The sequence below is a fragment of the Bubalus bubalis genome, chromosome 24 (assembly GCF_019923935.1).
Source record: "Bubalus bubalis isolate 160015118507 breed Murrah chromosome 24, NDDB_SH_1, whole genome shotgun sequence".
NCBI classification, from domain to species: domain Eukaryota; kingdom Metazoa; phylum Chordata; class Mammalia; order Artiodactyla; family Bovidae; genus Bubalus; species Bubalus bubalis.
The window spans coordinates 9,338,068-9,363,111 of record NC_059180.1 but is presented as its reverse complement, the minus strand read 5'-3'; the positions used below and the strand labels follow the sequence as shown (position 1 = coordinate 9,363,111).

The window sequence follows — 25,044 nt, the reverse complement described above, 5'->3', positions numbered from 1 at the left end:
TCGTAGGAGCAGGATGGACACTGCCCAGCATGGACACCTACTGGGCAGAAACAGAAGTCGGGGCGGGCAGCAGCTTGAAGCTGATTCAGTGGTACAAGTGCTGACGGGGTCGCGGGGCCCCTGCTTCGGGATAGGCGAGTGGACCAGAGGCCACCGGCCATGGCCCTGGAGCCAGGCAGGTCCACGGCCCAGCCACAGTCACCAGGGCAAGGATGGGCCCGGGAATGTGATGAGAAGGGGATCCACGGGCCTGTGATGTCCTCACGAGCACCTGAGCCCTCCTTTCCGTGTTCTGTCCTGCAGACCCCGGCAGCCGAGGCCCCACCTCCCCATGGGGGCGACCAGCTGCAGATCACAGGCCCAGAGGCCAGCTAGGCCACCTGCTGGCCGTGTGATGCAGGCTCATCGCTGAGATGCGAGTCTCAGTTTCCCCCTGAAAGTTGGGCTTTCGTGCCAAACTCCCAGATCGAGGGAGTAAACGAGATGCCTCCTGTGTGTGTCCATTGCTGTAACCATGGTACCCAGAACACTGCCTGGCGATGGCAGGAAGGACCTCCAGAAACACGTGTAAAACGGACCCAGGTGAAGCGATCTGCACTGGGTCTGATGCCCAGAAACGTCTTGGCAAGGTTTCCTCCAGGGCCACTGTCTCTACCTTACTGACATCATCCGATGGCACCTCTGAGAGTTCTAGAAAAACACCTTGGGCGTGGGCCTTGGACTTCTCCTACTCACCCATCTGACCGCCTGCTTCTCCTCCCCTCTCCTCCTGGCTCTCCAGTCCGGCTCTCCCGAGGCCCCGTCAAAGCCTTCCTCTCCTGAAACCCTCTCTGAGCACCCTTCCCTCTGCTTCTCCTCCTGAGGGTTCCTGCAGCCAACGGCAACTGCCGCATCACTATACGCCTTGGTGAGTCTGACCCCTCCTGGTCACACCCTCCCAGAAGCCCACCAAGCCAGGCCGGGGCACAGGGAGCAGGTCCAGGCGGGAGGGTCAGGGTGTACAGAGACAGGTGGTGAGTGATGTGGCCGGGGCCATAACATCAAATTCCTGTTGTTGTTTAGTCACTAAGTCGTGTCTGACTCTTTTGCGACCCCACGGACTGTAACCCACCAGGTTCCTCTGTCCGTGGAATTCTCCAGGCAAGAATACTGGAGTGGGTAGCCAGTCCCTTTTCCAGGGGATCTTCCTGGCCCAGGAATTGAACCCACATCTCCTGCATTGCAGGCGGGTTCTTTACCACTGAGCCACCCGAGAAGCCCTCAGATTCCTGTACTGCAGGCTCTTTATGTTCCCAGCAAGCCTCCCCAAGGGCCTGGGGCTGCCAGTGGCTCTGGGTAGGAGGAGAGGAGAGGCAGCAAGGCTCTGGGCTCAGCACAGGCAGCCACCTCCTCGGAGGCCTGGGCCATCCCTAGGTGCTGATCGGGTGGTCATGTCACCCGCGCGGGGACAGCCTCTGCTCATTCAGGGTTTGGGAGGGCCAGGACATAGCCTGGGGGAGGATGGATGGGAGTGGATGTCTTGAGAAGGGTCAGGAGAGGCGTTTAACCAGTGGGTAAATGCTTACCCACATCTCACGACCAAGCTCGCGGGTTCCCACGCAGACACTCCTCTCTCTGAAGTTAGGAACCCACCTGCCATCAACCTTATCCACTCAGCAAGGACCCTCATGGGGGAAGTTGGGGGTCACTGACCCAGCCAGGCCCTTCCCTCCTGAATCCTGGCTGGGTGAAGCTTAAAAGTCACCTGTGCCCTACCACCATCCCTTTCTGCGTCGCGGGAACTGGGTCCCAGTTCTAACTTGACCTTACTTCCCGCTTCCCCAGCCCCGGGGCCAGTTCCCAGGGCAGACATGGCAGGGCTCCTGCTCCAGGGCCCCAGAAGCTGTGCCCCACGGTGAGCTCCGCTCTGGCCGCTGCCCCTAGCACTATGACCCGCCCCTGCCCCCCTACGCCAAGTGGCCCTCCCATAGCCAGCACCTCTTACCAGGCTTCGGGATGAGTCCTTGGAAAGGCCTGGAAAAGAAACAGAGACAGGAGTGTCAGGGGAGAGCCTGGGAGCTTGCAAGGAATGTGTGGGGCCTGCCCCAGAACAGCTAAACCAGTATCTGCAATTTTCAGGAGGGAAGTGGGCTGCATGGTGTGGCCTCTGGGATCTTAGTTCCCTGATCTGGGATCAAACCCGGGACTCTGGCAGTGAGAACATCGAGTCCTAATTCCCAGACAGCCAGGGAATTCCCCAGAAACTGCATTTAACAGGATGTCTGGGGCTCTGTGTGCACGGGACCTTGGGACCCTGGGATGCTGGGACGGTCGGCAGGGCCTCTGTGCACCAGGTGGAGCAGGGTCTCCTGCTGGCGCCGCCCTGCCAGCTCCGCAGCGCCATGCACATCACTTGTCTCGGTCTCCTCCCCTCTGACATGGGCCAAAGGCCTCTCTCCGGGGGAACAGGAGTGCAGCGAGCAGCCACCGAGGCAGGGAGATGGGGCCCATGAAGGCTGCCCCTGCTATGGTGTATGGGGGTGCGGGGGACCTAGTCTCATCTCTTTGGGGCTCTGTGCACCCCAGCTGGCCTGCGGGGCCCCCTCCTCCAACCCCCAGGATCCAGGTGGTGCTGGGAAAGCCACCTTGTTCCGCCGGAAGGGCAGGATCACCCGAAGGCCAGGCCAAGGGTCCGCGACGTGAGGCCCCTCCTGGCCCTTGCCTCCTCTCTCTTCCCCCGTCCCCTGAGTACCTGGTGACGGTGAACTTGATCTTGTCAGCCACCGCGAGGATCCTCTCCAGGTTCTGGGAGCCAAAGGTGCAGGGCTTTCGGAACGGGATCCCCGGGGGCAGCCCCTCGATGATGACCGAGCCAGGGTTACTCTTGATCCGCTTGTAGGGCACCTGGACTGGGTACTTGATACCCAAGGCCTCCCCTGCGGACAAGAGGGACGGAGAAGTGTTGTTGGGAGCCACAGGCAGGGCTGGTGTGTTGTCAGCAGCCGGGGGTGCTCTGTATATATGAGTGTGATACACTCCTGTACATGGGGGAATGGGAGGTATCGTGTAGCGCAACAGACAGGCACAATCAGTAGGAGACTGGGAAGTGGGGGGCCTAGGGGGCTGTGGAGTGGGTCTGTGCCTGAGCCGGGCTGAGGAGCAGGCAGGGGATGTGTGGCTATAGTTGCTGGGGAGAAGACTGCTCCTAACGTGTCAGCCTCACAGCTCGAGAATCTGAAAGCCATCTTGCAGATGGTACCTTGTGGGCACACCTGGTCCTTCTCTACAACACTTGACCCTCCTCCCTCAGTGAGGTTCCGCCTCACCCTGGCTCTGGACTGGCCTGGCCAGAGAGGGCAGATCGCATGTGGGAGCAGGGAAGCTAGCCAGGGTGTGGCTCAGACCTCAGGGCCCTCTTTCCATATCTGGGGCCCGGCCTCACTTCTGCTGCCCACCTTCTGCAGAGGGCAGTGGCATGTCCATCCCAGGGCCTGTGCTGACAGCCTGGGGGCTGTCCTGAGGCCACTGCTGACCCACCGTCAGGCTGACATGAACATCCATGGCTCCCTGCCTAGGCAGGGTGCACCACGGAAGCATCCTCCTGGACCAAGGGTTGGACACCCCTCAGTGTCCCAGGTAGCCCGCTTATGAAGACAAGCCTGCGGAAATCTCCCACGTCATGGACAAGGAGAAACAGCTGAATTTTTTCTGGGCAATAAACTAATTTTTATCTCGTGGACACTGAGAATGGTATCCAGTTCCAATTCAGTCGCTCAGTCACGTCTGACTCTTGGCGACCCCATGAACCGTAGCACGCCAGGCCTCCCTGTCCATCACCAACTCCAAGAGTCTACCCAAACCCATGTCCATTGAGTCGGTGATGCCATTCAACCATCTCATCCCCTGTCGTCCCCTTCTCCTCCTGCTCTCAATCTTTCCCAGTATCAGGGTCTTTTCAAATGAGTCAGCTCTTTGCATCAGAATGGTATAACTGGTCTCATTTCCCCTTTTGCTCTGGCTCCTAGGAAACTCAGAGCCCCACATTCATTAAGTATAGAACTGCTGAGTCTTCATGTCACCCCTGGTTTGCGCCATTGCTTCAGCTTGTCTGTTCGGTGTTTCTGAGACATAATTCACATATCATAACATTTACCATCTTAAATAATCCAGTGGTTTTATTATTATTAGTAGTAGTAGCAGCAGTAATGTTTTTTTTGGCTACATCCGTGGCATGTGTGGTCTTAGTTCCCTGACCAGGGATTGAACCTGTGGCCCCTGCATTGGAAGCGTGGAGTCTTAACCACTGGATCGCCAGGGAAGTCCCAGTGCTCAAGAAATGTTTGCATGCGGGTTGAGTGGTCTTCCCAGAGGAGACCACGGCCCCACCTCTCTTCCCTTCCGGCCGGGGCGCCCTGGGGCTCACCATATTTCTTATTGAACAGATCCTGAACTTGCTCCCTCAGTGTGTTGGCAATGTCGATCCGTGAGAGTCTGGCGTCATAATTTTCTGCCAAGTGAAAAACAATTACGGATTTGGGCTGTTAAATGAAAAGGCACTTGATGACTTTCACAGAATATGATTTTCTAATTATGGGGAACTCCTTCTCGGGCAATTATCAGCTCCTTGGAGGGGCCCCTCGGAGAACTCCAGCACTAACATCTTGACGGGGACGTGTGTTTGCTCCGGAAGGACGCACACTGTTGCGATGATAGCAATGAGTGGGAAATTAAGTTAATTGTTGACATTCGAAAACCACACCAAGGAGCCAGCCCTGGAGGGGCGAGACCGCACGAAAGGGAGCAGCCCTGCATCACGAAGAGCGGAACGGGGCCTCGGTCAGGGTCAGCAGGGAGGCGGGAGGCTAAGCAGGGAGCTGAGGTCACTGACCACGACCCCGTGGAGCCAGGGCAGTTCCCACGGTCACTCGCTCACTCACCCGGAGGCTATTTGCTAAGAAGCCCACGCGTCCACCTGCCATGAGGCCCCCGGATGTTGGGGGAGATTAGAGCCTGACACTGCCTTGTGGGCAAAGAGAGGTGGGGGGAGGCTGGAGGGAGGGGATGGGTCTCTGGGTAGTTGGATCCCAGTTTGCTAAAAGGGCCGAGTATGAACAGCCACGGGGTAAGGTGAGAGACTCGACTCTCCCATCATAGAAAGTTCTGGCCTGGGGAAGAGTGAGAGGCTTGGTGCTAAGCAGGTGCCCCTCTGGGATTTGGGGCCCAGGACCCCATGCTCCTCCACCCCCAGGGGCTGGCCCTTCTTGTCTCTGGTCTGGCTGACCCCACTTTCTCCTTAGAGTCATAGGGCCCACCTGGGGAAGACCCACCCTGTGGGACTCCTAGCCACTCTCCAGAGCTGCTCTGACGTGCACGTGGACAGCTGCTCTCAGTCACAGCAGCCCCCACTGATGCTATGCACACACACACGCATGCTCAGTCATGTTCAACTCTTTGAGACCCTGTGGATTGTACAGAGCCCACCAGGCTCCTCTGTCCATGGGATCTCCCAGGCAAGAAAACTGGGGTGGATTGCCGTTTCCTCCTCCAGGGGATCTTCCTGACCAGAGAGCGAACCTGCATCCACTGCATTGACAGGCAGTCTTTACCGCTGAGCCCCCTGGGCAGCCCACTGATTTGATCTCAACCAAAAGGCAGAGTAGTCCTACCAGCCCCCACCATCGGGAGGGATGGGACGGAGCCTCCCTGGCCCACTGTTTCTTACCCAGGGTCCCCCCTTCAGCCCTGAGCTCAGGCTTTGCCCCATCCTCCACCCCTCTCCCTCCACACTCATGTCCTTCCACCCCTCCTTGGCCTGGCCACAGTACTCCCTTTCAGGAGAATCCTCCTTGCCCTCGGCAACTCCTCTCCTCTGATTTCAAAGCACGAAGGGCATGGCCGGCTGCCTGACACAAAGCAGGCAGGTCAGCTGCCTCCCCAGACTGACAGCGAGTGGCTCCTTCACCCCGCACCCCACTGTCCCCTGAACCCCTAGACGCTGGCAGAGAGTCTCCCTAGAGCTAATGCACTACAGCCCTGCTTGGCTGCCTGCCCACATGGCTTAGACCACCCTCCTCGGGGGGCCCTGAGGTTGGCAGCCAGCCCCTCCCACCCCCAGCCTGGCCCTCCAAGGCCAGGTCAAGGTCATGGCATTGGGCCAGGAAACCCCATCCTGAGCTGCAACCTTACCTTGAAAGCCCTGTCTCTTCAGGCTCTCGTCCACAAGAGGGTCCCCGGAATCCCTCTCTGGGGGCGTTGGGGGAGGGGAGAGAAGCCAGGGTGAGCGGGTAGCTCCTGGGACCCAGGACAGAGGTTGGCATCTGGTGGGGACAAACTTGGTGGGGAGGGTGGTGGGGGAATGCCAGGGGAGACGGAACCAGGAAGGAGGAAGCAGGAGGAGAGGCGGTGGCAGACGCCTGGGACCCTTCCCAAGCCCAGCCCGTAACCCTGGGCAGGGTACCTTGGCTGTCCGCAAGGGGCTCTTTGACTCCTTCCGTGAGCAGCTCAGGCCTGCAAAACACAAGAGGGGCTATCACTAAGGTCCCTTGAGGCCTCCCCAGCTCTGCCCTCTGGGCCTCAGTCTGCACATCTGTGCAATGGGCCCTCTTGATTCTGGACAGTCCAGGTCTGGGGTCCCTGTGCCCAGGCAGGGTCCTGCCAACAGATCTGGGGGTGTGAGATCTGGCAGCTGTGCTGGGCTCTGAGGATCCAGCCAGGAGCGAGATCTTGGTTCCCCGAACAGGAATTGAACCCGTGCCCCCTGCATTGGAAGTTCAGAGTCTTAACCAGGGGACCACCAGGAAGTCCCAGGTTTTAGTATATTCAGCAAAGTTGTTTATGCAGCCATGCGAGCATGCATGCTAAGTCGCTTCAGTCCTGTCTGACTCTTTGTGACCCCATGGACTGTAGCCCACCAGGCTCCTGTCTAAGGTTTTTTCCAGGCAAGAATACTGGAGTGGATTGCCATCTCCTTCTCCAGGGGATCTTCCCGACCCAGGGACTGAACCCACATCTCTTAGGTCTCCTGCACTGGCAGGGGTTTCTTTACCACGAGCACCGTCGGGGAAGCTAATTTCAGAACATTTACATCTCCATCCAAAATGTACCCTTTTTAAAAGTAAAATCAGTAAGAAGTGGCTATTTTTTTTTTACTAATATTCTCAATAGTATTTTTAGCTAACTTTTTAAAAGGAGGAATACCAAAATAAAATAAATATATTCAAGTGCTCAATCTCTCTCTTCCAATTATCTCCTACAATCACCCCAACTAGTCCTTAATCTTAACATCCCAAAGGTCCCACTGGACAAAGTTAATCACTCTTTTCTACTTGAATTATTTTTTCCACTTGGCATTCAGGAAACTGGGATTACTTAAATTCATTTAAAAATCTGGTGTATATATATATTTATTTTAAGAAATGAACTCCTGATACTGGCAACCACATGGATGAGTCTCAAAAGCCGAGTGAAAGAAGTCAGACCCAGTGAGATGCACAGTGCATGATGCCATTTATATGACATTCTGGAAAAGGCAAAATGACAGAAAACTGATCAACGGTTGCCGGGAGCTGGGGTAGCCAGCAAAGGGGCACAAGGGAAGCTTCTGTATCTTTTTAAAATTTTTTATTTGTTTTTTAAATCTTTTGCTTATGCCACAGAGCATGTGGGATCTTAGTTTCCCAACCAGGGCTCGAACCTGCGCCCTCTGTGTTGGCAGCACGGAGTCTTAACCACTGGACCACCAGAGAAGTCCTGCTTTGTATTTTGAGGGTAGTCATGGGACTGTATGAGCTTGCCAAAAATCAAAGAGCTGCACATTTAAAAAGGGTAAAATTAAACCTCAATAAACCTGATACTAAAAAACACACAAAAAACTCCAAACCATCTTGATTGAGTGTGACAAGCCCTTTGCTAAGCCTTGACCTTCAGAGCCACCCTATAAACGGTACAGTGTGCCCCAGCGGACACCTGAGCAACCTGCCCAAGGTCAAGGGGAGGAACAGGAAGAGCCAGACTCAGACCCACGAGTCTGGGAGCCACCCAAGTACTTCCGGTTCAGTTTGAGGAGATGGATGAGGCAGGTGGCCCCCACGTGTTATGCTCCTCCTGGATTCTGACAGCTTCCCACGTTCTGTCTGCCCCCCAACCTCTCCCTTGTGTCTGAGCCCTGTAATCCACCTGCCATCCCTCTCTGCAAGGTTCCCCCACACCGCAAACCTAACAAAAGTCAGAGCCAACTCTTACATTGTTTTTTATGTTTTGGCCATACTGTGCGGCATGTGGAATCTTAGTTCCCAGACCAGTGATCAAACCGGTGCCCCCTGCATCAGAAGTGTGGAGTCTCAACCACTGGACTGCAGGGTAAGTCCCTCAGCTCTTGACTTTGACCTCCAACCTCATCATCGGCATCTTGGAAAACGGCATCACCACCATCCTAGCTGCTCAGTCCCCAACCTTCAGTCATTCAGCCCCTCTTCCTCTCACACCCACATCGTATACATTGGCAGATTCTACCAGCTGCATCTTCAAAACACTGCCTGAATCTGATGACTTCTCACCATCACACCTTTACGGAGTCCAAGATGCCACTGTGTCTTCAGGGCCAGTTACAGCCTCCTTACTGGTCCCACCCTTCTCAAAACCGTCCAGTGAGTTCTCATTACATGTGAAATAAAATCCAAACCCTTTACGCCAGCCCAAGACCCTGTATAATCCAGCTCTTTCTACCTTTTGTCTCGCCACTCACACTCTTCTCTCGCTCAATCCACACCAGTTACACTGGCACCTTGCTAGACTTGAAACGCACAAGCATGTCCCTGCCTCAGGCCTTTGCACCTGTCGTTCCCACTGCTTCAATGCTCTTCCACCAGATATCTGCAAGGCTTGCATCATTAGGTCTCTACTCTGATGTCCCCTCCATTGACAGGTTCCTCCTGCCCCTCTCTGCCCCTTTAACCTGCGTTACAGCATTTACCTCTACCTGATATTATATTGGGATTTTATTTGATGAGGTCAGCCAACTCAACAGCAGGACTCAGTGGCATTCACTGATGTATCACTGCTGGCACATGGTGGGCACTCAAGGTGCATTTGTGGAAGGAAAGAATCATGTATCCACTATCTGTACCTGGAGCACCACCCTCCCTGCTTAATCTGGTGCAAGCCAGGCTCCACAAGAGCTCCCTGCCCTGCACCCCAATGCCAGTCTGCCACTCTAGGCGTGAAGGACACCCTGAGTCTCCCAATTTGGGGGCCATCTACTCCTGTGGGCAGAGCAAACCTTTAAATATCCCCTCTTTCTTGTTACTTTCAACCAAACCAAACCTAAGTTTGCAAGACATCCCAGTAACACAGAGAAGAGTGAAACAGGTCACCCCCAGGCCCTCCTTCCTCTTTTAAAAATTCAATAGCTGCCTCCATCTCCTCCAGAGGGACTTTATATCTCAGTTGGGCACACAGGCTGGATACAATGGACCTCCTTGGGTCCTCGCTGATGAAAACTAGATGCTTGAGGAAAGAGAAGACACCTGAAATGCCAACGCCCGATTTTCCAATCCAGGGAAAATGGGGCATTGTCAGTCCGGATGCCTCCAACCCCCAGAGGATGCTCAGAATGAGCCAGTAGGCGTATTCCTGTCTTACATCCAGGCAAGCTGGGGACTGCTGTCCTGGGGACTGAGAGGCATCAATCCGGTTGCTTTAGGTCCTTCAGGCCTCGGCTGGGGCTGGCAAACTTGTACCTGCACAGTTGAGGCCAAACTTCATCTAGTGCCCTATCATCAAAATACAAAAGCGCCTTCCCCAATCTAAAGAGGAAAATAGCTACTTGGCACTTCTCCTTGGTGCTGAGCAAGCCTGAAGCGGCTCCCGTGGACCCTGTCGGGCCTTACCTCTTGATGACAAACTGGATGCTGTTGCTGGCTTCCAGGATCTTCCGGAGCTTGGCGATCCCAAAGCAGTTGGGCCTGCGGAGGGAGATGCCTTCAGGCAGCCCCACCACAAACAGCTCCTCTGGGTACATCAGGAACTTGGAGTAGGGCACCTTGACAGGCTCCGAGATGCCAATGGCCTTGGCTGCAGAGATACGGCTGCTGTAGGGCCATCCAGATCTACGGGGCCACGAGCCTCGATTCCCACCTCCCATGTCTGCATGGGGGGGCCAGAGCCCTTTTGAAACTTAGCTCTCAGCTGAACCTTCCTGACCCTCCTGAGAGGTTAAGTACCGTCAGCCTCAGTCTTGGGGGTAAGTGGCCCAGAGCCCAGAGGGGATGTGACTTGTCTCAGGTCCCGGGATCCCTCAGGTCCCGGGGATTGGAATCCAAGTCAGCGGGACCCTCAATCTTACGTTCAGTCCACGCCCTCATGCCCTGGCAGTGCAGGAGAAACCACTGACAGCTGGTGAAACCTGGTATCGGCTCCACCCAAGTCCACTCATCCCCGTGCTGCCAGAAAGGCCCTCTGGAAGGTCCCTCTGCCACCATAAATAACCCCAATCCCGTGTGGTCCAACACCACTCCTCGCGAACTGGAGAGATCTGAGGCCCAGGCCAGGCACTACCACTCACTAGTCGTGGGGCCTCAGACAAGCCATGGCACTTCCCCAGGCCTCGATTTTCCTCATCTGTAAAATGGGTATTAGGACACAGGGATTTTTGTGAGACGGATGGGAGAAGGTGTGTGAAGCACCTTGCCAGCGCCTGGCCAACCACAGGGGCTGAATGAAGAGTAGGCTTCTCCCCTGCCTTTCTAGTAGGAAAGATCTTGCCATGCGTGCATCCTCCTGAGGACCCTGAATGAGGGTGTCTGTGGGGGACAGAGGGGCAGTTACAGCTGACACAGCGGCCTCTCCCAACTGAGGCTAAGGCAGACCATGAGTGTGAGTGTGTTGATGGAGAAGACAGCGGTGCTGTGTTTCAGAGGGTGGGGTTCTCCAGCAGTGCCTCAGTCTCCCCAGGCGGGATGTCTGGAGCTGAGGAGGGGGCTGGGCAGCAGCCCCTGCAGTGCTCCAGCGCCCCCCCCTCCCCCGGCTCCTCCCTGTTCAGGAAGCAGCTGCGATGGGGGGTCAGTCCCTCTGATAACAGGGCAGCTGGAGGGAGACCCAGATAACCCCAACCCTGCCCGGCTCCTCGCTCACCGTATCGCGTGTTGAAAAGCAGTTCCACCTGCTTCCGCAGAGGCCGGATCACATCGCCGTGACTGTCTGGAAGGCAAAGGGCAGTGTGCTGAACCTCCCCAGTGGCAGCAGGACCCTGCTTCTCAGCTCATGTCCCAGCTTTGCTGGCACTAAGGATGCCCTACGCTGAAACCTTGGAAAGGGGAAGGGTGGTGATGGCAGATAACCTATTTCCTCAGAAGTGGCCTCTCTGCAGACAGGTCCACAATTCCTGGGCTCAAATATCTGCTTGTGAAATCGGGTCTAGGGCATCACCAGGCCTGAATGGAAGGTTCTGAGGCCTAAGGATGACCATGAGATTTTCTATGTGAATGTCACTCTCGACCAGCACAGTGACTTATGTATGTATGTATGTATGTATGTGTGCTCAGTCATGTCCAACTCTTTGTAACCCCCTGGGCTGTAGCCCACCAGGTTCCTCTGTCCATGGGATGTGTCAGGCAAGAATACTGAAGTGGGTTGCCATTTCCTCTCCAGGGGACCTTCCTGACCCAGGGATTGAACCTGCATCTCCTGCATTGGCAGGTGGATTCTTTACCACTGCGCCACCTGGGAAGTCTAGTCAAGCACAGTGACTTAGCTAGTGTGTGTACACTAAGCCTGCAAATTGAGTGTGCTGCCACCAGATGGCAGTAGACATCTGTTAAAATTTTAGAGTCACACTCCCCACTTTTGGGATTGGGAAAGAGACACTCCTCTCCTCTGACACCCACTCATTCCATTCCAGGGGCAGACACAGCCCCATCCTCACCTTGACCTCCCTGCCTGTCCTACTCCCACTCTTTGCAGGCTGGGAATGAGCCATGTTCCTGAGACTAAACATGTCTACTGGACCCAAAGCCAATTTTGTGCTTTCAGGCCTTGTTCGACTTGTTCAGGAAGACTAGGCTCAGACCTCAGCCTTAAAAGCTTTCTGGAAAGAAGTAGGGTGTATATAAAACAAAATAAGAAAGTCTTACAGTGTCTCTTACCAGGAACAGCTGCTCCTACCTCTGACCACGTACCTCCTAGTTCTAGAAAACAGGTCTATAAACCTTCTCCCAATTCAAGTAGCCTATAGGACACCCACCCCCAAACCCAGTGTCTGGAGAGAGACAAAAGGGAGCTGTCGGACAGGGGAGGGGAGGAGGCCTGGGTAGGGAGGGAGAGAGAAGTGGGAAGCAGACAGTGCCTTACCCTCCACTGGCCTTTCCTCGGGCCGAGGGTCCTCGCCGGCGCCTTTGTCTGAAAGAGAAGAGGGAGCCATGCAGCCACATTCATCATCTCTGCACCTCCAAAGTGAGGTCGGACAGGCAGGGAGCGCAGGCCGAGTCCGGAGAACAGCACGGTGACCCCCAGACAGGATCAGGGACCCCAGTTTTGCACAAGCACCCACCCTCGCCTCCACGTGAGCTTTCGAGACCGGACACCTTTGGGATGCGTGGCCTGGAGACCAGCCCCACGCCACCCCATCCTTCCTTCCACTGCCTCCAGGCTCTGCTCCAGGAACAGAGGAAACGCAGCAACAAGACAACGCCTGTCCTCCTAGCGTGACGCCAGACACAACACGTGATGTCAGACGGCAGTGACGCCATAAAGACAGACAGAAGCACAGGACTTCTCTGGGGGTCCAGTGGTTAAGACTTTGCCTTCCAATGCAGGGGTTGTGGGTTCGATCCCAGATCAGCAAGCCCACACGGCTCATGGCCAAAAATCCAAAACATAAAACAGTAGCAATATTATAACAAGTTCAATAAAGGTTTTAAAATGGTCTGTATACAAATAAAAAAAAATCTTAAAAATGGAGACGGATAAGGGGATGGGGATGTGAACCTATCTAAGGTCATAAGGTTCCAGGGCCTCTGACAAGGTGACTTGGCCCTGGCAAGGACTCAACCTTGTCCCCAGATGTGGGTCCAACTGGCAGCAAAGACATGGCACAGGGAACAACACGGGAGGTTAGGGCTTAGGCTGTAAGCGGGAGGGGGGAGATTGGCCTTGGGGGGGACCGGGGAGAGGAATACGTGGGTCGGATCCAAGTGTCCAGGAAGGAGAGGGACACAGGCAGGGAGAGGGGAGCCGTGCCTGTGGGAAGGGTGGCTGCAAACTCAAGAGATGGACAGATTTTGGCAGGAAGATGAGATACAAGTGCAGACAGGAGTTGGGTGCCGGGGCGGGACCTCCATCTGCAGCAACTCTTTCGTGCCAGCACTGGAAGAAGGCACAGGGATTTTCAACGCTTGAAACAACCGGAAGGTAACTGCAACTTAGGAAGCTTGCCCTGTGTTGCCAGGTGCTGTCTCACGCGGGGCCAACCCTTGGACGGCCCCTTTTCAGCCCACAAGGCTGGGCCGAGGAGGAGGGGTGGAGCAGGTGGATCCCGGGTCTGCACTCGGCCAGCTGGTGGAGAGGATACTCCATGAGAAGGGACGCAGGGACTCCCGTGACAGGGAGAGCTCCCATGACGTGGTCAAGGCCCCACTCTCTCGGTGCGGGAAAAAGGGAGCCTGCTTTTCAGATCACCAGACGAGCTGGAGCCTTGGGGCTCAACCCCGAAGGTTCTGGAAGGTTTCATCTCTGCTCAGCCCCTGATTTTAAAAGGGCCAGAGCTTTAGGACTAAACTTTCATCAGGGAAACAGGTACGTTGTGGGCAGTGGATGCTGGGCCCACCTGACTCCGCCTAGACAGGCAGTTCCGAGGGCTGACATCAATTCCTGGAAACAGTGATGGAGGGTGACCAGGCGGATCACCAGCCCAGCCCCCAGCTCCACACACACAGCTCCCCGCTTCCTGTCTTCTCCCTTGTCCCCTCCCCTGCTTCTGTCCCCAGCCTTACCCAGGTGCTGATCCCCAGGGCAGCCCCTAAAAAACACCCCACATGCTAGGCTCCATCTCAGAGACTGGTCCCCAGTGAACGCAACCCACAACACACATCCTGGGGTTGTGACTTTCTCCTGTGCGTTTCAGCGCAGTGTTCCCGTCTGTCAAGGCCATGGGGAACATCATTCTTGGACAGATGGACCATTCCTCCCCAGGGATCTGCAATCTGCATAATCTTGCTGCCTAAGGTCTCACCAATACATGTTCAAGGAGGGACCAAGCCCTCCAGGACACTGGGGGAAATCTTCCCCCAGTGGAGGCTGGGATCCCCCTAGAGCCCCCTTTTCTTGCTTGAAATTAAAATAACTTTTTCTTTTTTCTTGGCAGTGCTGAGTAGCATGTGGGATCTCAGTTCCCCAATCAGGGGTCAAACCCCGTGCCCCTTGCATTGGGAGTGGGGAGTCTTAACTACTGAACCGCCAGGGAAGTCCTCAGCTACCTTTCATTTAAACTGAAAACACTACTTAAAACTGTGTTTAGAGTCGAAACCCTTTTGTTTATAAAAGTCATAAGGAGCTTCTCCAGCCAGCCCAGGGTCAGTTGGAAATGTTGATGGCATAATGAGTCGACCCACTCCTGTGGCTGACCCCACACGGGGTCCTTTCTGAGGGCTCACGGTCGCCCATGTAGACACCCGTCCCAGAACTGCGCCTGGGACTGAGTCCACCTGTCTTTGCTTTGGGCAAAACCTCATCTCCAAGTCTGTCGTCAGCTCATCTTTGTCCGCCGTGACTTCTCACATCCTATAGACAGCGGATCGCAGGTATTACCTGGAGACCCATTCACCCACAGCAGACCTGGGGACCCTCGATACCTCCTCCTGCTCTAGACTCCCAGGTCCAGGTCACTCTCCTGTTTTCCAGACCGTTTTTCCTGACAGGGAAGACGGAAGCAGACAAGCAGCAGAGACGCTCTGCCTTTATTCTGTCACCACCCATCTGGGCCCGTAGGAAGCCTTCTTATTTATTTTTCTAGTCATTTGTTTATTTTTGGTAGGGGAAAATTAAAAAGTGCAGCAAGGCATACAGAGTATGGTAACCAACCCTCATGGACCCACCAGCCGGAATGAATATATGTGAGCATTTTGTCATATTTGCACATGATTTTTTAAAACATTAATAAAACATTAGCGATACTATTTTTACATTTCAAATTTGGAAAAATGCTATATTGTCCATATCTTTTTGCACTTGCTTCTCACACTGAACATGATGAGCTTTTTTTTGCACTGTTCATTGAAATACACCTACTATGCTTTTGCACGGTGTCCTTAAGTAACACCCCCCCTCCACCCCACCAGTCCCCATCCCCCCATCAAGCCCATACTTGACATCACACGCAACGGTAACAAACTCCAGCCCTCTTCCTAAAGTTTCCTGCCCTGGCCCAGCAGCCCTTGTTACAGAGTTTTCCAAACTCAAATCATTTAAGGACTAATATAATTTTCCACCATATCTGGAAACCTTGTATAATTTACTATTTGTCTTTCTAATGACTTACTTTTCAAAAATGTTAACTATGTATAATTCTTTTTTTTTAATGAAAAAAATTTTGGTTATACCTCATGGCACGTGGGATCTTAGTTCCCTGACCAGGGATTGAACCCACAGCCGACGCAATTGGAAGTGTGCAGTTTTAACCACTGCACCACTAAGGAAGTTCAAATTCTTATTTCTTATTACCTATGATAACATCTGTTGATAATGGTTGGAGCCGAGCGTGTGAGATTCATTAAATTATTCTCAACTTTTTGTGGTTTTGAACATTTCCGAAAAACAAAACATGGAGAACTCCACCCTCCTCCTGCTAATCTCCACCTGCCCAATCATTCCTCTTGTCTAAATTATCACAAGTGTCTGTCTTTCTCTCTAGCCCTCTAGCATCTATTCTCAGCTCCCACGGTCAGAGTGGGTGAGTGTGTGTGCTCAGTCATGTCCGACTTTTCGCGACCCCATGGCCTGCAGCCCGACAGGTTCCTCTATGCATGGAATTCTCCAGGCAAGGGAGTGGGTTGCCATTCCCTCCTGCAGGGGATCTTCCTGACCCAGGGATCGAACCAGGGTCTCCCACACTGCAGGCAGACTCTCCCACACTGCAGGCAGACTCTTTACTTTTGGAGCCACCAGGGAAGCCCCGTAAACACTAGACCACCAGGGAATTTCCCTATTTTTCTATTGCTTTGCTTACTGTCTGTCTTCCTGCACTGGCATGTCAGCCCACAAGGGCGGGGGCTTTGCGGTCTGTTGGGTTCACTGCTCTGTCCCCAGCACTTTGCATGGGACCTGGTATATAATAGGTGCTCGATAAGTAGCTACTGAATAAATGAACAAATTTATCCACATGGGAGCTCCTGGGAAAGACAGAGTAACCAAGCGGAATATAACTCAGAGTCTAGTTCAAGTTTTCAGAAAGGAACCTAGCCTGGCTGGGGGAGCCAGGCATATACTGAGTTTCTTCTAAGGGGGGCAGTCAATACCCAGAAAAATCCCAGGGAGGTGGGTTCCAGCCCATCTCTTTTCTGTTCCTGTTAGTTGCTCAGTCGTGTCTGATTCATTGTGACCCCATGGACCATAGCCTGCCAGGCTCCTCTGTCCTTGGGATTTCCCAGACAAGAACACCGGAGTGGGTTCCCATTCCCTTCTCCAGGGGATCTTCCCCACCCAGGGATCGAATCTGGGTCTCCCACGCTGCAGGCAGATTCTTTACTGTCTGAGGCACCAGAGGAGCCCAGCCCGTCTCTTACCAGTCAGCATCTCCATCCCGTAACCAGAATCTTCTGAGGGCAGATGTCCAGGCATCGAGTCTGTCATTTCCTCAGAGGCTGGGGAAGGGTCTGGAGGCAAAACTCCACATGATGAGAGGATCTTCTGTCTGTCCCACCTTACCATGGTCCCCAGGGACCCCCAGCCCTGTACACCCCTAGAGCAGGACCCTACTGGAAACCTCCCCTTGGACTCTGGGAGGGTAGCTGTGCCAGGGGTCAGCGGGAGCCCAAGGGGCCTGGAGCCCTGGATTTACCCCATACTGACCCTCCAGAGGCCAAGGACATGCCCCACTTCACAGACGTGGAAACTGAGGCCCAGAGGGATCCAGGTCTGGAGTCAAACTCAAGTCTTCTTATTTCAACGACCTTCTCTTTTTTATTTTCTTTTTTTCTTAAAATTCTTTCCATTCTATTTGCTTTTTGGCTGTGTGGCATATAGGACCTTAGTTTCCCGACCAGGGATTGAACCTGGGCCCCCTGCACTGGCAGGGATGGCTGCAGAAAGCACCCAGAATGCTGCACCCTTTCATGGTCAGACCAGACCGAAAAACAGTGGCCTGGAGACACCTTCTTGGCCAGGGCAGGTGCTAGAGAGACAGTGGGTCAGCCCAGGAGGGGACGTGTTGGTTGCGGCAGTCCCAGGGCCCCCGTTTTGGGAGCTGCTCCATCTCTGAAGGTTCAGGTGTGGGCGGCAGGATCAGCCCTTACCTGGGACGGTGACCTGGATGATATCCGGATCCTCTGGCTCAATTTTGATGGGTCTCAACCCACCCAGCTCCCCGGAGGTTCCTGCGAAACGAGGAGGAGATGAGGGATCCGGTCATGTGGGGGCATGAACTTGGCCCGGTAAGGTAGGTCACTCCTGAACACTCCCCTGTCTGGGACTCGTTAGTAGCACCAGAGAAAGTCAAATCAGCTCTGGTGTCTGATCTATAGGCAGATGCGGCATATAGACCTGGCCACTGAGACTGGAATTGCCAAGGATGAGGAGGCAGTGGTAGAATCCTACACAAAGCCACCACATCCCACGTGCCCCTCCGCGGCCCTCAGCCTGCTCTGCAGCTGGGAAGGGGGGACAGTGGTGAGCAGAGGATTTTCCTTAGTCCTCCAGGAAAGACTGATGGGGGGAGGAGAAGGGGATGACAGAGGATGAGATGGCTGGATGGCATCACTGACTTGATGGACATGAGTTTGAGTAAACTCCAGGAGTTGGTGATGGACAGGGAAGCCTGGCGTGCTGCAGTCCATGGGGTCGCAAGGAGTCGGACGTGACTGAGCAACTGAACTGAACTGAACCGGGCTCATAGTCTGAGCCTGCTTCCTGCCCAAGGCACCCACCGCTCCGGACACATGCAGTGGGTTCCAGCTCCTCACCTGGCCCGCAGTCTTCGGAGAGACTGCTCTTGTCTGACCTGTGGGAAGGAAGTCGAGAAACGACATGGCATCACCCCCTGTTCTCGCCCTTCGAGCAGTCAGGGGCCCTCAGTGGCTGCCAATCCAGAACACACCCCTGACCGTACCGGCTCCCACCCCAGCAAGACTCCCAGGGCCCCGTCGCCCAGGACAACAGTCTCCTGGCTGCCCCGGCCAAGGCTCTGCTCCCTCTCCTGGGGTGACCTTCCAGGTGCCCACCTTGCCCACCTGCTGGCAGCTCCCGAGGCCTGGGTCTGGCCGGTCTGGGAGCCCCACAGCTTAGCACGAGGTGGGGGTGTGATCAGGGCTTGCTGGGGGGGACTGAGCTGTAGGGACCACCAGCCTGGAGGGGGTTGGGGGCTCTGGGGTGGGGGGAAGTGAAGCTGGGGAGGGCCCTGGGCTGGATGATTCAGTTCATTCACAGAGCACCGTCAGGGCAGAACCAGACCAGACGAGGGGACTCAGGGACAGATGGCCCATTCCTGGCGCCCAGGAGCCCAGGGCCTCCGTGCGGACATTGGTGAAGGGTGACCAGGCCATGAGCAGAGTGCAGGGCCTTGTGGCCACGCAGGGCAGACGCCGGTCTAGTCTGGGTGGCAAGGAAGGTTTCTTAGATCCCGAGGGTTGACGAGAGTCCTCTGGGTGAAAGAAAATCAGCGGAGTCTCTGTTCCTTCTGGGTCGCTTTAGAGTCTCCCGGGCCCGCAGTGGGGTGGGGCACACAGTGTCTGTGTAGAACGGCCCTGTGCGGGGTGTCCAGGTGGAGGGAGCCGGCCTGTCCCTGCTCCTCCCCGCAGAGGTGGGGTGGGGATGGCGGATGGCCTTACCGGGTGGTCCCAGCCAGATCCAGGACGGCAGCACGGGCCACCTCCGGAGAGGCGTCCTCTGGCGGGCTGGCTGGCTCCAGCTTCGTGGGGTCTTTGGTAAACTTGTTCCCTGGTAGGGAGAGCCAGGGAGGGGCAGGGTGGTCAGGCAGGAGGCTCGCCAGCCTTCTTGGCCTGGGGGGGCGCCTGGGGGCAGTTGCTAGGGGGCACCCATCATGTATGGCCTGGCCTCTGCCCCTCCCTGTGGTCTCTGTATCCAGCCGAGCTGGAAAGGGGTCCAGGGAGAGAGACCCCTCCTGGGACGAGGAGTAAGGATGGCAAGGATCTCAGAGGACTGGGCAGGAAGGAGAAGCTGGAAATGACCACTCTGACCGCACATGTGCTACTGGGGCTCAGGGAGCCCTTGGGAAAGGGGCCAAGTCTTCCCAAGGCTGTACCACGGGACCACCCTCTACATTTAGTTATCCCAGGAACCCAGAGCACCAACCCAGAGGATGGAGCTCTTACCACTTCACGGGTGTGGAAACTGAGGCCCATCTGACCTTGCCCAAGGTCACAAAGCTGGGGGGAGGTAGGGACCCAGATACATTGCACCCCAAGATGCGAGCTCCCTTTGCAGTACGCAGCAGAGCCCACCTCTTTTTCATGAGAGGCGGCCCGCCCACTGCTCAAGGCCTGGGCACTTGGGTTTGCATCCAGACCCCGGAGCTCACTAGCTGGACTTCAGGGAAAAGAACAGAACCCACTTAAGAGACTATTGAAAACTAAAAGTTAAAAATGCTAACAGCTGTCAGATCAACATGGCGGGCCGGCCAACTGTTTCAGCATCAAGCAGGTGGCTGGAAGGTATTCGAAAATGGTATTACAGTGCTGCCGGGTTCAATAAACTGGGCTTAATGCGAGATGACACAATATATGAGAATGACGATGTAAAAGAAGCCATAAGGCTTCCTGAGAACCTTTATAATGACAGAGTGTTTCGCATTAAGAGAGCACTGGACCTCAGCATGAGGCAGCAAATCCTGCCTAAAGAGCAGTGGACAAAATATGAGGAGGATAAATTCTACCTTGAACCGTATCTGAAAGAGGTTATTCGGGAAAGAAAAGAGAGAGAAGAATGGGCAAAGAAATAATTCAGTAATCTATATCTGTGGATACAGCTGTTCTCAAGTATTTTTATGAAGTTGGTTAAACCTGAAGTGTACAATGTAGAACTATTTGGGCTGTAAATGTATTACTTTAAATACATATTATAACTATTGTTGGGAAAAAAAAAATGCTAAGAGCTGAGGAGAGTACCTCTCACGTGTTCGCATTTGACAACATCTGGGGCTGGGTGTCCTGATGGTCTGTCTGCACCTGGGAGCTGGGGGCCCCCATGTCTGCCCCAGAATGCAGAAGCCACCCCCAGGCTCCCTTCCCACACCAGGGTCCGGTGTGATGGCAGCTCAGGCACTCAGGGGCATCAGCTTGGTGGCTTTAGAACAAACTGGACAGTCCCCACACATACCTGTGAAAATTCGCTCGTCGAACATCCTGGGGAGAGAGGAGAGATGGGCGTGAGAGGGGAGCCGGGCTCGGGCCCCTTCCGTGACAGTCACTCTAGCCCCACATGCAGGCTGCAGCTGCAGACCTGGCACCAGGTTGGCCGCACATGGGGGCAGGAGAGGGCACGGTCCAGAGGAGCCAGATAACCGCCAACAGCCAAACACCCCAAACCATTTCTCCACAGTCAGGGGAAGCATCGATTGGCCAGGCCCTGGGGGGGTCCCAGAGGGTCCAACCTATTCATCGCGACACCCGGGGGCATGGGGGGGCTTCCTACAGACCTCAGTTCTCCTTGGCCACAGTTGCTGGATAACTCACACCTCTCTCCCCCAGGGCTCCACACCCTTTACCCACCAACACCCGCATCTCAACGACGGGAGATCCCGATCCCCCAGCACAGGCTGGGCTTGTCCCAGATTGTAGCCTTGTAGGGTGACGCATGGGACCTCTCAGGGGTGTCTCAGAAGCCTATGGGACCCAAGCAGGGAGGGGGTCGGAAAAGACTTCCTGGAGTTGAGGATGAGGAGCTCAGGTGAGAGGCCAGAGAGGTGGGCCAGGTAGAGACACGGGGGAGGGCTGGCAGTTCCACAGGGCCAGCTGGAGGTGTCCCGTGGGAGGTGACCAGCCTGCAGCGCTGTGCCCTGGCAGGTGGTCTCTACCCCATGGGCAAAGGGAGCCTCCAGGAGGGCATGGCACCCTTGGATCACTCCATCAGCACACAGAGAGCAGACTGCAGCGGGGATGGCGGATGGCCCAGGGGCCACGCAGGGACTCCTGAGTCATTCTGATAAGACACCTGGAATTCTTATTCCAGGAAACAGAATGGAGTAAAGGTCGGCAAGGCTAGCTGCCTGCATCCGGGGCTGCTGTTCTCGCTGCTTTGCTCCCAGCCCCCACCAGGGTGGCCCCCAGCAGGCTGAGGAGCTTCACGCAGCTGGTCGGGGGGCAGGGGGCGGCTGCAGTACAGCCTGTGTGCCATGGAGTGGCTGGACAAGGGGCCAGGGCTTTGGGTACTAAACTCAGGCTGCAGAGGTGACATGGGACAGATGAAGGGATGTGTGTGTATGTTAGGGGCTCAGTCGTGTCTGACTCTTTGCAGCCCCACGGACTGTATAGCCCACCAGGCTCCTCCGTCCATGGGATTCTCCAGGCAAGAACACTGGAGTGGGTTGCCATGCCCTTCCACAGGGGAATCTTCCCAACCCAGGGGTCGAACCCGGGTCTCCCACATTGCAGGTGGATTCTTTACCCTCTGAGCCACCAGGGAAGCCCCAAAAAGGAACGGATGTCTGAGTCGAAATACAACGGGACCCGACAGTGCCCAAGGCAGACCCAGAGGGAAATTGAAACAGAGGCAAAAAGGTTGCTGACACAAGGCAGAGCCTGGGTGGCCGGGGCGGTGAGCCTCCAAGCAAGACGCCTTCTCTTATTCTGAGAGGCCTCTGGCTCCTCCCATGCCCCTGGAGGCTCATGCTTGTTGGGGTCCCCCGAGGCTGAGCAGCAGCTGCAGGGAGGAATTCTGGGGACACCTGCCTTCTTCTCCGAACCACTTCCTCAGCCCCGCCCAGCAATGGGAGGCCGCCAGCATTAATGATGGTTTTATGATCTATGGTCACATTTACTTATCAGGGAGCCCAGGGGAGGGGGCTTGAGACCTTGGCCTGCAGTTCCTGGTAGAACTGGAGGCAGCGGGCAGATGACAGGGAGAAGGTCTGATGTGGGAAGCCCCTAAGCCCCTTACTCACATCCATTTAGTCCCCAATCAGTGTTATGAGGCTTGAACAATCATCAGCCCCATTTTACAGATGAGGCAAGTGAGGCACGGAGCAGTTCAGTAACTTGCCCAAGGACACACAGCTGGGAAATGGTAGGGCCATTCAAACCTAGGTTGTCGGCACTGATACACTCAAGTACTCTTCTATATGGAGGGAGATGAGGTCGAGGGAAAGGTCTTGTGTTTGCTGAGCAGCTACTACAGGCCAGGTATGTTAGGTCCACCTCCTCATTTTAGGATGAGAAAAACCTGAAAGGTGGGGCATCACTTTTTTAAAAAAATATTTATTTGGCTGGGCTGGGACTTAGTTGCGGCATGAGGGATCTTTAGTCGTGCGTGCAAATTCTTTTTTTTTTTTTTTTTTTTGTGCATGCAAATTCTTACTTGTGGCATGTGGGATCTAGTTCCCTGACCAGGGATCAAACTCGGGCCCCCTGCATTGGGAGCGCAGTCTTAGCCACTGGACTATGTCAGTGGGGGGTGCGGGTACCATTATCTCTGTTTTTACAAATGAAGACACTGAGGCTTAGAAGAGAAGTGCTATTCTAGGTTATCACACAGTGTGTGATTTCAAACCCGGTCTGCCTGATTCCAAGCCTCCTCCTCCAGGAAGTCCCACAGGCTTGCTGCTCTGATGCCACCGAGTCTGCACCTGGAAACATGTTGTTTTGATTCTCCCGGAACTCATCACAGGAGTGACCATCACTCCTGGGGGCAGGTGAGGATTGTGCCTGTTGTTTCATGAGGTCCTCAGTAGAGCTCAGTGAAGGGCTTGGCCCTCAGGAGGCGCCTGGCAAATACTAGTGAAGGATTAAACAAACTACAGTTTGGATAGAGGGAGATGAAGGTGAGGTATTTGTGTCACAGCGAGGACGCAAATACCACGGTCAGGTATGTAAAGGGTCACAGGGATGTCCTTGCTGCTTTCCGCCCCACCTCCCTCGCTACCAGGAGTCAACTGAAGGCAAAGGACCCAGGCAGCAGCAAAAGAGATTTAAGCTAGACAACAGTAGGCACTTCCTGAAAGAAGGGCGCTTGATTCCAATTCACCTCCAGAGTGATTTATCAAGTGGGATCCCCGCCCCGGGGAAGGGGTTCAAAGGGCACAAGAGGCGGCTCAGAGGTGGTCCCCCTGCCACCGTGTGACGGCGGGTGGTGGGGGCGCTGATGGGGGGAAGAAGCCACCTGCTGCCGGAGGGGTAAGTTCTTTCTGAGTGAGGACAGGGGACGGCTTCCAGGCAGGAAAGGGAGCCTTAAAAGACAAGACAGGTGGGAAGGAGGGTGGGGAGCAGCGCCAGGTAGAGGGAAGGGTTTCAGCAAAGGATGGAGACAGGTGAGGCGGCAGGAGCTCAGAGAACCAGGAACGAAGGTGGAGAGAAACCGAGGTGTGTATGGAGGTGGCTGACAGATGACAGCGTGGCACCCTGGGAGCAGTCACATGGTGAAGGGTTCTGAGAGGGGGTCCCCCACCGTTAGAGCTGGCTTTCAGAGTCACCACCCCCAGTGGCAGCGAGATGCCTGCCCAGCTCTGGGCCATGCTCAGCCTCCTCTGCTGGTGACCCCTCCTCTTCCCAACCCCAGCCTCTAACATGGGGATCCCAGGGTCCAATGTGGGCCCTCTTCTCGTCTCACCTCTATTTCTCTCCTCTGCCCTGTGATCCCTTCCTGGACCACACTGCCAACTCTCGAGATTTCTTATAGTTTTTTTTTTTTATTTTTTTTGGCCATGCTGCACAGCATGAGGGATCTTAGTTCCCTCACCAGGGATTGAACCCAAGCCCCCTGCACTGGGAGCGTGAAGTCTTAACCACTGGACCACCAGGGAAGTCTGCAACTCTCAGATTTCTATCTCCAACTCAGACCTGAGCTTCTGACCTCTCAGTGGGGCTTCTGAAAATTTCATCTCCTGAGCATCTCCAAGATGAACTCAAGCAGCCATGTGGGGGTGATCCTTCTTTCCTGCCCTCCACCCCATTTCCACGGTCCACCCACCAGCACACAACATCGGCATCACCCCTCAGATTCGATCCCCAATCCAGCCACTTCTCTCCCTCCGCGCATCATGCCAACCAGGCCTGAGGCCACAGCCACCAACTCACACCAGTCTCCCCCAGCAGCCAGGCTGGCATCCAGCAACCCTACAGAGGTCCTTCCCAAAGCTCCAGAACAATTCCATGTTCTCAAAGACAATCCCCACCGTCTGGAACCCCGGGTGTCTGGGCTGCTCACTAAAGTCAATTCTTATGCCCAGATAGTGCCCAGCTGGGTGCGGGCGGTCTTTCTCAGCCTCCAGGTCTGGCTTAACAGATGGGACCCTCAGAGGCCCACCTTCAACAGGTATTCAGCCCCCCTCCACCACCATTTTTCCTTTCTCCCATGACTCTGTTTATTTCCTACGCTCTAAGAAATCAGATGGCACGAGTCCAAATTTGGACAAGCACTTCCATCCATCCATCCATCCATCCATCTGTTCCACAGATAGGTACTGGCATCTCGCACATAGCAGGGACTGCTGTGGGTGCTGGGGATTCGGCAACGAGCCACAGCCCCAGCTTACAGTCTAGTGCATCAAACGTGCAAGCAGGCACGTGAGTCCACACACACGGTGGGAGCGCGCCCCAGAGAGCTCCCGGAACAGACGCCTGGGAGGGGGCCAATGCAATCAGTGACGCTGGAGGCAGGGGGGCTGGACAGAATGGCCTCTGGCCCCCTCCC

The 25,044-nt window shown here is 55.1% G+C and overlaps 2 protein-coding genes across 6 annotated transcripts in view; one reads left to right on the top strand and one right to left on the bottom strand.

The window, feature by feature from the left end:
* Positions 1 to 25,044, bottom strand: part of GTF2IRD1 (GTF2I repeat domain containing 1) — a 120,434-nt gene that overhangs the window by 34,734 nt on the left and 60,656 nt on the right. For 4 of the 5 annotated variants that reach the window (XM_044936345.2, XM_044936346.2, XM_025275718.3 and 1 more), the window contains 13 exons: positions 20,518 to 20,543; positions 19,011 to 19,119; positions 18,147 to 18,184; positions 17,481 to 17,561; positions 16,752 to 16,841; positions 12,325 to 12,372; positions 11,110 to 11,175; positions 9,867 to 10,050; positions 6,437 to 6,486; positions 6,166 to 6,222; positions 4,403 to 4,486; positions 2,732 to 2,915; positions 1,985 to 2,013 (listed from right to left, as the gene is read on the bottom strand). In XM_044936345.2, coding sequence (XP_044792280.2) covers positions 1,985 to 2,013; positions 2,732 to 2,915; positions 4,403 to 4,486; positions 6,166 to 6,222; positions 6,437 to 6,486; positions 9,867 to 10,050; positions 11,110 to 11,175; positions 12,325 to 12,372; positions 16,752 to 16,841; positions 17,481 to 17,561; positions 18,147 to 18,184; positions 19,011 to 19,119; positions 20,518 to 20,543 — 1,046 coding nt within the window. The remainder of the gene's footprint in view (positions 1 to 1,984; positions 2,014 to 2,731; positions 2,916 to 4,402; positions 4,487 to 6,165; positions 6,223 to 6,436; positions 6,487 to 9,866; positions 10,051 to 11,109; positions 11,176 to 12,324; positions 12,373 to 16,751; positions 16,842 to 17,480; positions 17,562 to 18,146; positions 18,185 to 19,010; positions 19,120 to 20,517; positions 20,544 to 25,044) is intronic. The other variant, XM_044936344.2, reaches the window with a different exon arrangement.
* Positions 19,800 to 20,273, top strand: LOC102416106 (cytochrome b-c1 complex subunit 7-like). The gene has a single exon (XM_044936348.2). The coding sequence runs from the start codon at positions 19,808 to 19,810 to the stop codon at positions 20,138 to 20,140; it is 333 nt and encodes a 110-aa protein (XP_044792283.2). The 5' UTR covers positions 19,800 to 19,807; the 3' UTR covers positions 20,141 to 20,273.